At 35.6% G+C, this 13,936-nt stretch overlaps 1 protein-coding gene across 2 annotated transcripts in view; it reads left to right on the top strand.

Annotated features, from left to right (window-relative positions):
- Nucleotides 1-13,936, top strand: part of DOCK2 (dedicator of cytokinesis 2) — a 153,994-nt gene that overhangs the window by 87,941 nt on the left and 52,117 nt on the right. For both annotated transcript variants that reach the window (XM_048960176.1, XM_048960175.1), the window contains exons 28-30: nucleotides 665-763; nucleotides 2,055-2,149; nucleotides 13,806-13,884. In XM_048960176.1, coding sequence (XP_048816133.1) covers nucleotides 665-763; nucleotides 2,055-2,149; nucleotides 13,806-13,884 — 273 coding nt within the window. The remainder of the gene's footprint in view (nucleotides 1-664; nucleotides 764-2,054; nucleotides 2,150-13,805; nucleotides 13,885-13,936) is intronic.

Here is a 13,936-nt window from a genome sequence, read left to right as displayed (position 1 = left end):
AGATAAGAAGTATCTTTGTCAGTCTCAGTCAGTGGCTGTGAAAACCCAGGCTTATGAATCATTTTATATATTGCATTGTTTCAGCTTTAGAAATAGAGGGAAATAAAACATTTACTTGTGAGGAAGTTTGAGAGAAGTTATGAGAAAAAGAGGTATGCTACCAAGATTTAGAGTTCAGTAATAGTTACTTCAGTGCCTATAAAATTCATCCTTTCTTGCAGTATTTCTTCCTGTAAAATACCATAGCCTTTATTTCTACAATGATTAGAAATTTTTGATTGCAGTATTCTTTTCTTCCTCTGAATTCATAATGGTAGAATCCTAGGAAATATCACCTGCTTTTCAGGAATCTTTGGGTAATATTTAGTTGTACTTTATATATAAGTACAGCTCAGACTATGTGCTTCCAAGTACTTTTTCATAAACGATGCCACTCTTTTTTTTTTTCTCCAGAGATGGCTATTGCCAGGGTAGTTTTTGAACTCTGATTTCACAATATGTTTCTTTCATCTGAGTTTGTGAATGTTTGCATTTGATTTTATTTTAACATCCACAGAAAGATTTATTAGGCATTCGGAACAGTCCAGATCTAGACTACAATCCAATATCTAAAGTAAATCTAGATCTGTTACCTTTCTATTGATTGCTTTCTGTTTTCTTTCAGAGTCATTTTGTTGCATGCATGACAGCCATATTAAACCAGATGAATGATCAGCATTACTCAGTTTACATTGAAACTTTTCAGACGAGTTCAGAACTAGTGGTGAGTATAAAATAAACATGGATATGATAAATAACTTCAGTATTTTATAAGCTATGAATCATCGGTAGCGTTGCTTAGTATTTTGCCTGGTTCTTCCTAGCATGTAGTCTGTTTCTGCAAATTTTTTGCCTCTAGGTCATTTTATTCCCTCCCTCTTCTGCTGGTGTCCTTGGAGAATATACTGTGGTCTGAAACCTGTGATCTCATTGAGGTCATCTGACTTTTAGGTGATAATTTAGAAACCAAGAATTAAGTAAGAGGATCTTTGTTATGTACTGTTTTGAGGAGAAACATGTTGAAATACATAAACAAAACAGAAAATCAACAACAAAACAACCCTTAACTACTCAAACCTTCCATTCCCATTTTGCACATGGTGATCAGTTTCCACTTTTCACTACTGGACAAGATAATGTTGCACCTAAATGCAGTTAAATGCCTTTTTCTTCTGATGCAGCGTGCTTCGTCAGTTGTTCCTGGCATAAATGAAGAATATTTGCTGTATTTTTCTCATTTGTATCAGTAATCACTGGTTTTGTCTCTTATCTCTACTTGTGACATAACTCCAAAATAAGCTGGATACAGGGTAAGGTTTTCATTACATAATCTACAGTTTCTACATGGAAGTAATATTTTTACTTGGGAAGGTTTGTCTGCTTTACTTTCTTTAGTACAGTCAGTGCTATGCTATAATTGAAATGCTGACAGATGAAATCATGGGTAGCTTTTGCAGTTCTTCATGTGCTTGAATTTATTTGAAAACATATGAGTATGTTATAAATAATTTCAGCTTCCAAGGAAATTTGGGTACTTGGTCCTGGATAATATAATAATAGAAGATAATAGAAGTTTTAGTGAAAACTATCAAGTGCAGTAATACTTCATCTGCCTGAACAGCTCTTCAGAGCAAATTTAAACAAAAACAACAAAATACACCATGGTTGGGTTTTTGGTTTTTTTTTCTGTTTATAGAAGCATTGGTTTGTTGACTTGTCATTTTTTTCAGGAGCACAAGTGTATGTATGAAGATGATAAAGATTTGTTCTCTGTGCTGTGGAGAGCTATTGTTCGCTTCTTTCTCTTTAAGTAATTTGACAAAGTACAATCTTTTCAGAGAGCTGCTTGCTAGATTTTGGTAATAAATGATGACATTTCAGCTCACTAGCTTCATGCACTTTTAGCTGACTTGCTTAGAAATTCAAGGTTAAAACTGCATGGGTGCACTGTACTTGAAATACCAGACACAAACTTTGTGCTAGCAGGCACAGTTTTATTGTGTTTTGTTTTCCAGGACTTCTTGATGGAAACATTCATAATGTTCAAAGATCTCATTGGAAAGAATGTTTACCCTTCAGACTGGATGGCTATGAGCATGGTGCAGAACAGGTAAAGAGGTGCTCATGTTCATTGTGCTTGTGAAAAGGGAACTTGATTCATATCTTACTAAAAAGTGAACTTTTGCCCTTCCAGCTGACAACATAATTCCAATTTGCTTGATGCCAAAAAAGTCAACATCTAAAATAATTCATTAAATAGTTTATCTGTTTATGCAGTAAGTCCATTTATAAAAGAAAGGGGAAAAAATAACCCTGAAGTGGAACTATATACTTAGCCTGTATGTTGACAGTCAAAAGAAGCAAAACTGTAAAAGTCTTTTTAAATCTTACCAACACAGTTTCTACACAGATTTAGAACGTCCTCAGTAAGTTCACTGTGATGCAAGTTAGCAAATGCCATTTTCTTTCTGAGCTGAAAAATGATAAAGGCCATGTCTTTGAGTACATCTCTATATTTGTAGGAGAGGGGCGAGTACAAGAGGCTTCCTATAGCTCATGTACTTGAGGAAGTGTATTGCTATAGCTATAGTATGCATCATCTGTTCATGATTGATTAGTTGAGACAGCTTTGTTGCCTCTGTAGATGAAGACAGTATCTATCCAAAAGCTCATACATTCACATTTATCATACTTGCTATTATTTACTCTGAGAGCTTGCTATTAATAAAAAAAAAATCTTTGAGTGCTCCTATATGATTAAACTGACTAAAGGAAATACCTTGTGGACTTACCTGTGCAAATTGTACACCTTAAGCCACACCTACAATTTGTCAGAATAAATGATGATGGGATAGACAAGGTGTTGGTCAATATTTGTTAAGCCATAGGATGACTGTGATCTTGATAGTAGGATTTCACATTATGAAAGTGAAATGTCACATCACATAGATTTTGATACACATGAATTCTTTTCAATTTGTAGCTTGATTTCATGTGATATGGAATTGGAAAGAAGAAAAGTTATGTTTGTGTACCTGCACATTGATAGCAGGTCTGGAGAGTTAGTTTGGTTCAAGGTATCACACATGAATTTCCTTAGAGTATCCTTGAAATAATGCTGTTGGAAGAAGAAAGAAATATTTTTCCCTTGAGTTGTGAGCCTTCTTGTTTATTATGGGCATCAGTTACAAATGAAAGTTTTTGGCATTAAGGAAAGTCTAGTATATAAGCATGCAGGGAGGACTATGTGAGGATTTATTTTCTATAAACTTTTTTTAGCCATTCTGAGATACTCTTTTAGTGTCAGTCTAAGGACTGCAAAGTAAAATATGTGATTGCTTATTGCATTGTTGATTCTTGTGTCTGACTACAGGACAAGCAGGTGAGGAAGAGATTCCTCAAAATTTGAGCATGTTTAGTAGTATAGTAACTTAACAGTATAACAGTAACTTAACAGTATATAGTAACTTAACATTATATATGTAAATGTACCAAACCTCTTATATGTATGTGTGTGTGTAAAAAATAATTTCAAAATCTATAAATTCCTATTAACAGTTGTTTTTTTCTCAAGTAGAAGATTTTTAACTACAAAGAATGGAAAAGAGCCATCAATCCTCATTCAGAAAAGATGACTTACGGGTTTGGGGGTTTATCCAGCAGTATCTAGCATTAAGAAAAGGATTCTAAGTGACTTAACAGTGATATGTAAACACACTGGTTACCTAAACTGACTTGGCACCTTTGCTATTCCCAAGGTTAAATAAGTAAGATGAGTTATGAGTCTTACTTTAATTCTTTCATTTTATGTTATATCAATATCAGGGAGGGGAGGGATTTTTATTACTAGTCATTACGGAATTTTTTTTGAGGGGTCACGTGTTCTCTGAATTAAATTGAAGCCTAAATTAGATTTTTAGATGTCTTACTGACATGCTTTACTTCAAGCCAGAAAAGTAACAAAAGAAAAAGAAGAAATCAGACTGGAGTTTCCTATATGGGAGAAAAAAAAATATACCAAAAAATTGTTAGCACAGCTAAAGTTTTGCATTTTTAATTTCCCTTCTGAGCAGAATTATATGCAGGCCCTCTTTAACCCTGAGGGTCTTGTTTTACCTTAACAGTCCCCCCTTTTTGAATTTGCAAAAACATAAGAAACAAGCTGTAAGGCATCTCCATAGTGTAACACAGCCAATGGCAGAATGTGGTTGGCACTTCTTCCACACGGGCATTCAACAAACCCTCACAATCTGCCCCAGATGCTCTCCTGCATTTTGTACCTTGCAGGGAAGCGGGCATTGGATGAATTTCAGTTCAAGATATACTGCACTGCAGAAAAATAAAATTGGAGTGCAAACAGAGGCAGGAGAAAGTGAACAGAATAACCAGTACCACAAATTCATCCTGTCCTGATGAGCAGGACACAATAACTGTTCTTCCACATAAAGAGGTGGTCAGAGTTATGATGAGGGATATTTTGACTATTTGTCTGGTGCAGATAAAGGGGAAATAGCAGATGAGAAGAACTAAAAAGGTACTGAAAAATTTTAAGAGGAAAACATTTTTTTAAGAGCATTTTCTGGGAAAGGAGAAGCCTTTGGCCAAAGAAAGGGAGAATGGACACGCTCTGCTAATGCAGAGAATGTGCAAAATTGTAAGGTAATGCAATTCAAATTATGCTCAGAGAAAACCATAGTATTAAAACTTGTTACATGATGGTTGGATTTATGATCTTCTGGGTTTTTTTTCCTAACCTAAAAAATTCTGTGATTTTATGCCCAGGTTAAACTGTTGCAAGAAAGTTCCTAGAGTGGGAGTAGAAATTTAATTGACTAAACTTAGACTTTACTTGTATCAGGATGGAATAGCCCAACTCAAATTTCTTAAATCACTATTAAAATTGATGTATTGCGTCCTTTCAAAGCATGTTCTTATTTCCAAAGCCCATCAGAATGTGAAGGAGACAAAGCTGAACTGTTCCATTAGCAACTAAGAATCAGAAACAGAGTACTTTTGTTTATCTTTTTTATTTTTCTTTCTTCATTCACAGCAAGGTGGGAAGGATGCTCGTTTTCATGTCACACTAGATGCAACAGAACACTTTGGGAAATAGTAAAATCCTTACTGAGGTCATGAGAATATAATATCTGAGTTATTTTTGTGATCCTTCATAAGATATTTAATTAACTTCTGATGAGAGTTGCTTACTGCACACTTCTTGCTTGTTGCCACTGCTTGTGTGTGCACTTTATTCCATTTGTGGTATGTAGATTATTGCATATTAGCTTATTAAAAGCAGTAATTTCTGGGTGTGTGGCATTTGTAGGGAAATGATTTTCAGGCTTAGCTAATACCACATGGCCTGTTTGTCTTTTTTATTCATATCTTTAATTTAGAGACAAGTAATTCCTCACAGGAGATGACCATGCTTCATTGTCATCATGAACTGCACAGGGACTGAGATTCAATGAGTTAAAGAAAGGATTAGGGTGGTTAGCAGATATATGGACACTATAGAATTTCATTTCTTTCAGATGCCACATTCTGTACAGTCATTCACCAGTGATCAAACAAAGTAACAAACCACAAGTCTGAAATTCCCTTCTGTGCTGGATGATGAATTGGAACTCATTCTGCTTGGTTTTACCAGCTGGCCAGGACCAAATGATCACAGCAAAGCCTATGGGCTTTCTTGGTAGTCTGATAAATGGTGACATTACAATGGTGGCAGTGATACGAAGCCATAAATTGATAAAATCTTGATAAATATCAAAGTCATCTCAATCTGAGTAATCACCATTTCCAAACTCAGAGGAACAATAGTAAGAGATATGAATGCTTCCTTTCATCCGATCAGCAATACTTTTGAATATAAAAACCCTTCTCAGAGTTTTCAAAGCAGCTGTTTATAGTATTGTCCTATAAATGACAAAAAAATATTGCTTTCTGCTTTATGGAGAGATGGCATTTGTGAAGTTGCATGCACAATTGTTAAATAACTAGCACAGACAACAAATTTGGTGGATGCTGGACTGCATTTTCTTTTAAACTTTCTGAAGAAAAATAACCAAAGGCTTAGGAAGCACAATTTAAGCATATTATTCAAGCATGACATTTATACTAGGGAGGATACTGAACAGAGTTGCAGGAAGTATGGCAACATGCCTTTTTCATGCAAGTTTAAGTATTCATGGCAGAGATGCTACAGATTGTTTGTTTCTACTATGAAATCAGTGGGTTTCATTTAAAAGAAAAACTCACTTGTTAATTAAAATAAAGAACAGTGGATGTTTCTATTCATAGGAATTAGTAAAACTGACTCTGTGCAAGTACACAAATTCAGTTGGTAAGAGTATGTTTTGTCCTTTATTCCAGCTGGTACCGTAGTAGGGATTCAGTCTTTGATAATTGTGATGGGATTTTTAGATTAAGAATATCATTGTATGTATTAAAATAGGAAAAAAAAGAAGTCCTTAATTTTACTTTCTTGATTATTAATTCCTGCTCTCATAGGAAACGGAGAGGAAAATGGTGGTTTATGCTATCGAGATAGAATAAACATTGCCTGACCCACTGTTTGTCTCACAGAAAATAATAGTTTGGGGAAAAAAAAAAAAAAGAAAAGAAAAGAAAAAAAAAAAAAAAAAAAAAAAGGGCATTTATTTATTTATTCTTGAGAGGAGAAAAACTGCAGTTTAGCAGTTTAGGTTAGTTTTTGCTCTTTTCAGATATATCAGGTGTTAGGTTTAATTTACATAACTAAAATGGATGGCAGTGTTGTGGTTTACTTTAAACAAATAAGACAATTTGGAAGGTTGATCTGTTGTATGAGTAATTTTTTCTCATTTTCCTCTGGAAACCTTTGGCCTAAGCAGGCTTGATAGAAATGTGATTGTTTTTCTCAAGTGCTTGAATTTTCAAGATGTCAGAAACCAATCACACACTTGTTCGTGGTATATTGCTGAACTTATTTAATTAAATTTGTGGACACATTATTCTAAGAACAAGTACAAATGTCTACTGAAAATACCCCTTTATGCGTAGGTACACAGAAAGATAAATGGAATATAACAAGTTCAGACAGTCAGGTATAATAACAAGATGTGTGCTCAGATGGTATGTTTTTCTGTAAGACTAAAAATGACCTTGTTTAAATGCAGTACCCCATGGGTGTATTTATATATATGGATAACATACACATAATATATAAAGAGATCCTTCCAGAGATGAAGAACATACTTTTTATTAATTTATTTTTCTTCTTGGTGGGTTACTTGGTGCACAGTGTCACGAGGTTCACAGATTTGCACATTCTTTCCATTAAATCTAGGCATATGTTTTCTAGGTGACTTTCCAAGTTCTCACAGAAGTGAGTACTTGCAATAGGGCAAATAGAACAAGGTTTGTCTGGGAAAAAAAAGGATAAGGTAAATAAAGACAAGGGTCAGTTCTTTCACTGTGGGTTTTACACTAATTTCTATGGAAAGGTACACTTCCAGCTGCAGCTGGTGTGGCCAACTGAGCCATTTCATAGAATGGCTTGGGTTGGAACAGACCTCAAAGATTATAAAGTTCCAACCCTACTGCCACAGACAGGGTCTCCAACCAGTAGATGGGCTGTCCAGGAGCCCATCCAGCCCAGCCTTGAGCACCTCCAGGCATGGGGCATTCACAACATCTCTGGGCAGCCTGTGTCTTATTATTATTCTTTGCCATTTTATAGCAGCAAAGCAATTACTACTTCATGTCTTTCTCTAGGTGTTGCTTTTGTGTTATTGTCAAATTACCTCTGGTATATGGTAGCACGTAGTTTTTTTGTACGTTTGGCATAGCTATTCAAGGTCAATTTTCAAATAATAAGCACTCTACTAATAAAGAAAATTAATTGTACAAAATAATAGGAAAACCTGAATAACAGCTACTTTAAAGTACTTGTTTTCTGACCATGCTGTTTGCATAGTCTTGTAATACACTAAAAAAAGATTTTAGGAAAATGAAAATTGCTATATTATTAGAACTTAACCTGAATGAAAAAAAAAACGCTTCAGTCTGTAGTGATACTGAGCTGAGACAATGAGAAATATGATTAAATTATACTACTTTCCTTTCACCACTAGTTGTATTTTTCCAGTTACTATGGTAGTGAATTGCTTCCTAAGTGTTGCCATAATTATGCTCTTAAGAAGAAGGTTTCACTGGCTACAAAATTTTAAATTGTATTTTCATTTCCATTGCCCTTCATTTCTAAATCAGTGATAGTTTGCCTCTTTATTAGCAGATATTTCTACTGTTAATTTGTGAAGATTTTGTGTTTTTATCTCTTCACTTGTTTTCTTAGGCTTTCTCCTGCTGCTGTTTTGGTCACTAAAAGAGTGAATGTTTTTAATCTCTCCTGTCACGCTGATTCCTTATCTCATTTCTTTTCTGTATGTTTTACATCTTCCACCTGCAGTTTATAATTGCTGGCCATTATTTCAGTCCTTGACAATGATCAGCATTTGACATTGGGTCTGACCCACTTTGCAAGTCTATTCTTGATTTCGTATGCCAGTTCATACGCTCTGCACACATGAAGGCAGAGGAAAGATTACAGAGCCCCACAAATGAATCAGTTGACTGTAGTAGCTGCTTCTCCTTTGTACTTGCTTCATGTTAGAAAAATAAAGTATCTTCTGCAGAGTGTTTGTATGAGGATGCTTCTGTCAAGTAGTCATAAACTAAGTTGAACCATTATTTTGATTCTGTTATCTCCAACCCAGGTTTTCATGCAATTGGTATAACAGCAAGACTATGACTGTCAGAAGTCAGAAGAGATTGATCCATCTCCTAGGCTTTGAAATAATTCCTCTCATGTTCCTCATCTGCTCCAGTAGAGGGTTCACTAATGAAAGTGCTGATTGTCAACCTTTGTGGATTACAGAAAGAAACCTGCCAAGATGAAGTCAGTGCAGCTCCTCCTGACTTTAGTTTCTGGGCCAAATTCTCTGAAAGAAAAGCACTTAGGATTTTTGGGAAGAAGTACTGAATTTTAAGTCTCTTCAAGTCTTCACTGTTTTTCAGATAGGTACTAAAAATCCAGCTTTTTAACATTTTCTTGGATTAAGAACTTTGGCAGCATAGGAGCTAATGTCTTCAAGAGTCTTTTTTCTTATTTTCTTTTTTTGTCTGATTATCCAGTTGTCTGTAACTGATTAATTCTTTGCAGATGTTACTGTCTTTGTAGTGTAATCACAGCTTTAGAAGTCTCAGCAAACATGAGATTGAGTTCATGCTCACAGACACCTAAGTGCAAGAATTGAACTTCACCTCTGAGTTGAAAGATAAACACCCAAATTTTACATAGTATTACAAACTTGAAAAGACACTGAAGGGGATCTCCTTGCTATTGGACCATTGGTTTAGAAGAATTCGTGTGTGTGTCAGGAGGAATGTGCGCTCATGCTTATGGTTTATAACTCTCCACTTGATTGAGACATCTTACAAAAAATTCTGTGGTTCCAGACTTATTTTTTGTTTAGGTTAGGTACTCAAAACATTGTATGTGGAGGGCTAGGAGAAGAACTAGTTTAAAATGTGAAGGACAGCTACCGAGTGCTCAGCTTTTATTGCAAAGCTCTTTTTTTTTTTTTTTGAAGCCCTTTTATCTATTCACGGTTTAAAAACAAAGGGGCATTAGACTACGGTTTGCAGCTGTGTTGGCTGCAGTGTTCTATGTCTGAAATTAGGTGCAGAGAAAGACCATCTTTTGCAAAGCCACAGAAGAACAGACAGTGCCAATTTAAGCTGATAGATTGCAGTTGGCAGCCGTTATTTTAAAAAAAAAATTTAATGCAGAGTTTCCTGTGGCTTCACCTTCATGCACAAAGTCAGCTAAAGTCCACCTTACAATATTTTAAGGTAATTATCTCTTTGTTTCATGCTGCAAGGAGCTCATGCACTAATTCTAACTTGTTTGCTAAAAATAACTTGGAGTTGGAGATTTATATTTTAGGTTTATCACCTGTTTGCACTTCTAAAGCTAGGATAAAGAATACCCTTGGAATCTTACTCTGATTAACGTATTGATGCTAATGAATACATCTCTCCAGCTCAGCCTCTCTGTTTTAATTTACCTGACAAACAGTTTCAAATCAAATCTTTATCTTAGCCTGATATAAGTTTTCAACTTTTCTTTGCCTTACATCATTTGTATATTTGTACCATTCTAGCCTAAAAATACACAAGTACTTGCATTTCAGTTGTGTGGGATTCTGTTCTTTGCCTTTTAATATAAATAATTTTTATTAATAGTGCAATTGAAAAATTGGAAGCAATTTTGTTTTTAGTACAGCAAAAGCAGTACCACATTGAGAAGGGTAAAGGAAATAGCAGGAGAAGAACCGTGACAATCCTTTTGCTGTTCTAAGCCTCAGGTTTGCCTTTCTGTACTCAAATTAAGCCCAGGGATTTTGGTCTTCAATATTATCTATAAATCTTCAGGCCCGAGAGTCTGGTAAATTAGAGGAATCAATGACTGTAACTCAGAAAATATCATGGAAATTATTATAGGGAGATATAAACTCAGAAAATATCATAGAAATTATTGTGGGGAGAAAAATTTAATCAACTTTAGATCAAAATTATTTCAACCAAGGCAAAACTAGATTCCATATTACTCAGGTAATTCCAGAGGACTTTTTGTAATTGAACACCTAAAACAGAATATTAGTTGCCCTGTGTAGTTTTTAAAGTTTAGAGAAAATATGACAAGAGAAATTCAGTTGGAAAAAGCAGTTGTCCAATAGCATTGTCTGTGTGAGAAACTAAGATCCTGTCTTTAGATCAGCCTAGATCAGTCTTGACTTGCAAAACAGAACTGAGCATATCTCCCAAAGGTCCACGAAAAGTAAGCTCCAATGATCAACTGTGGAAGTAAGGGGAAAATATATTATGCCGTGAGAAGCTATTTCAGTAATTTTTCTTAATAACTTCTTAAGAAATTGGGTAGTACGTACAGCATTTTTCAGAATCATTCTCATGGCCAGTGTTTTTACAATCTCTTTTCTATCTGTATCTTCTCCATTAAGTTTGTTACCGTGGCTAACTTACATTATGAATAATCATGTAATGAGAATGGTTTCTGCACTCAAGAAACTTCAAGTTTCTCCTCTTAGAGCAGTACTTATTTCTTTAGGATTATTTTGTCAGCAGAAATAAATATTATACTTCATATTATTTTCATCAGAATCTGTCTATTTCTAGGCACCTGTTATGCTTCATATGTGTGGCTAGTTAATATGCCCTTCTTTTGAAGGAGAAAACTGAAGCATATAGATATCAAGTCACTGAGGTAGGACAGCATGGCATTGACAGGCGCCAGGAATAGAATTCAAGCCTACTGCCTGAGTGACTTACAGACTTGACAGAAATAGTTGCATCCTCTAGGCAAAATACAAATGCATGGAAATACTTGGAACCTGACAGTCAGGAAGTATTGCGTGCTTCTTGAAAATGTGTAATTCCAGTATGTCAGATAAAAATATCTGTGGAAATGACAGAGATACTCACAGAAGATACAAAAGCTGCTACAAAAGTAATGCCTACTATTTTATTACGCTGGCCCATAATGTCAGAGGCAAATTTTGGTATAGAGGTTCAAAGGCAACATTTTGTTGCCCTGTGACAGGTGTCAGTAAGGGGCAGACAGAATGACTTCTGGCGTGGAAGTGTGTATGTAGTAAAGCGGTGGGACTGAGTTCCATGTAGAAAAATTGCACACACCGACATTCATTGACACTTGCCGAACATTTATGGAGCCCAAACAATAAATGTGAGCACAGTGAGGGTGGTGGTGTGTTTCAGTAGTGACAACAGCAACATGAAAGACAAGCCACGTTCTGGATGGCTATGCACAGTTATCACACCAAGAAACTAAGCGTGTTTCAATCAGCTCATCCTTGTGAATAGGTGGGTTATGACCAGGGAACCGTGTGTGGAGCTGAAGGTTAGCTTCAGTGTGTTGGAAGTGTTGGTGGCAATCTTGGAATATTGCAAAGTTTGTGTAAGGTGAGCTCCAAAAATGCTCAGCCAGAAAGTGAAAGAACACTGTATGCAACTTTGTCAGGTCCTACTGAACCAATATGAAGGTGAAAGTGACCTTTTCCTGTGGCAAAATGTGATGTTGCCACTACGTGCCAGAGTCAAAAACATCAGTTCAAGATGCAGCCGTCTGTGGGTAAAGTGCACTGCATTTTGGGATATAGGAAAGCAGTGGTCCTTCTGGATTTACTGGAACCTGAACAAACCATCAACTCTGACCATTACACTGCAGTGCTGACAAAGATGAAGGTTCAAACTTCCACAGACAGGTCAGAGATGAGGAGTTTTTCTCTTGCAACAGAATAACACCAGGCCCTGCTTTGCAGACAGTCTCAGCTGGATTGTCCTATCACAATCCACCACATAGTCTGGATTTGACACTTTCTGATTTCCGTCTGTTTGGGCCATTGAAAAATGGACTGCAGCAGGCAGTATTTTCCTAACAATCATAGCAACTGTGGAATAGTGGGTCACCTCCACTGGTGCAGATTTTTATGAGCATGACATGCAAGCTCTTGTTCGTTGCTGATGAAAATGCATAATTAATGATGGTGTGCTGAAAAATTATGTTTTGTAGCTGAGAATTTGCTCTAACATGTAGTGTTACTGTCATCTTTGTATCTGTTGTAGTTTCCATGTAACTGAATAGGAGGCATTGCATTCAGGGCAATCTAGATTGCTTATTTAGGATTGTATTTTATGGAATTTTGTGGATTTTTTAAAATTCATTTCTTGCAACTATTAGATCTTTTTCCTGATGGGCAACAGTTGTGCTTGAGTACTTAGGATTGCTTTTTCCTTGTTTCACCAGTAACAGCTAGTGAGTGTACCTGAGCATTTAGGAGTGTTTTTCAACTTGTGTTCATGTCTTTGAGATTGCACAAAGTATTTCACCTAAAATTTCATGAATTTTACCTACAAAGTAGAGGAATATGGATGATTTATTTTCTGAATAGTAAATGCAATGAAACTAAATTATTTAATAAACTTAACAAATGTGCAGAAATACCACTGATTTTAGTTTTGCAAATGTACACTGTTGCAAAGATAGACAAAGAAGTCTGATTTATAAATGTCATTTAATCTTGCTGCTTTAGTAATGAGCATAAACATACGCTGCTTTTCAAGCTGAAGGCATCATGTTTACACTCTTCCAGTTGGAACAAATAACTGTATTAATTCAGCTTTGAGTGCATTTTAATAATCTACTTGAGGTGTCAGAGATGTCATCTTCATCCTCAGCCACCTGTGAGAAAACTAAAGAGCTTTCTTTTAATTGGGAAAATGAAGTGTCAGCTTTTAACCATAAAGTGCAGGAGTTTTCAGCTGTCAAACCCATGAAGAGGAGGCAGTAACATACTTGGAAATGAACCACTTTGTCACCCAGAAGGTAAAATTGTGTTTAAAAACACAGTATGTTTTTTCAAGAATATAATGTATTGTGCAGCAGAGGAAAAAAAGAAACGTGTGAATTTTCAGTGAAGATCAGGACACTGACAGTTATGCTTAAAATTGGTGATGCATAAGTAACATGACATTAGACAAAATAATTTGTTCATATATTGTGAACTTGGACTCTTGTAGCTTGCCCAGTGTTAAAATGTGTTTTCAGTACCACACAGGGTTGGAAAAGAATCCCAAAGAATACATGCATTAATCTATATTGCTTTTTTCTTTTTTTTTTCCAGAGTATTCTTGAGAGCCATCAACAAATTTGCAGAGACAATGAACCAAAAATTTCTGGAGAATATGAATTTTGAAGTACAAGTAAGTGTTAAGCTTTTGAGTTGAATAAAATAGTTCATGCATCCTGGCCTTC

Source organism: Lagopus muta, chromosome 14 (assembly GCF_023343835.1).
Source record: "Lagopus muta isolate bLagMut1 chromosome 14, bLagMut1 primary, whole genome shotgun sequence".
NCBI classification, from domain to species: domain Eukaryota; kingdom Metazoa; phylum Chordata; class Aves; order Galliformes; family Phasianidae; genus Lagopus; species Lagopus muta.
This window is presented reverse-complemented; position numbering and strand designations above follow the sequence as displayed.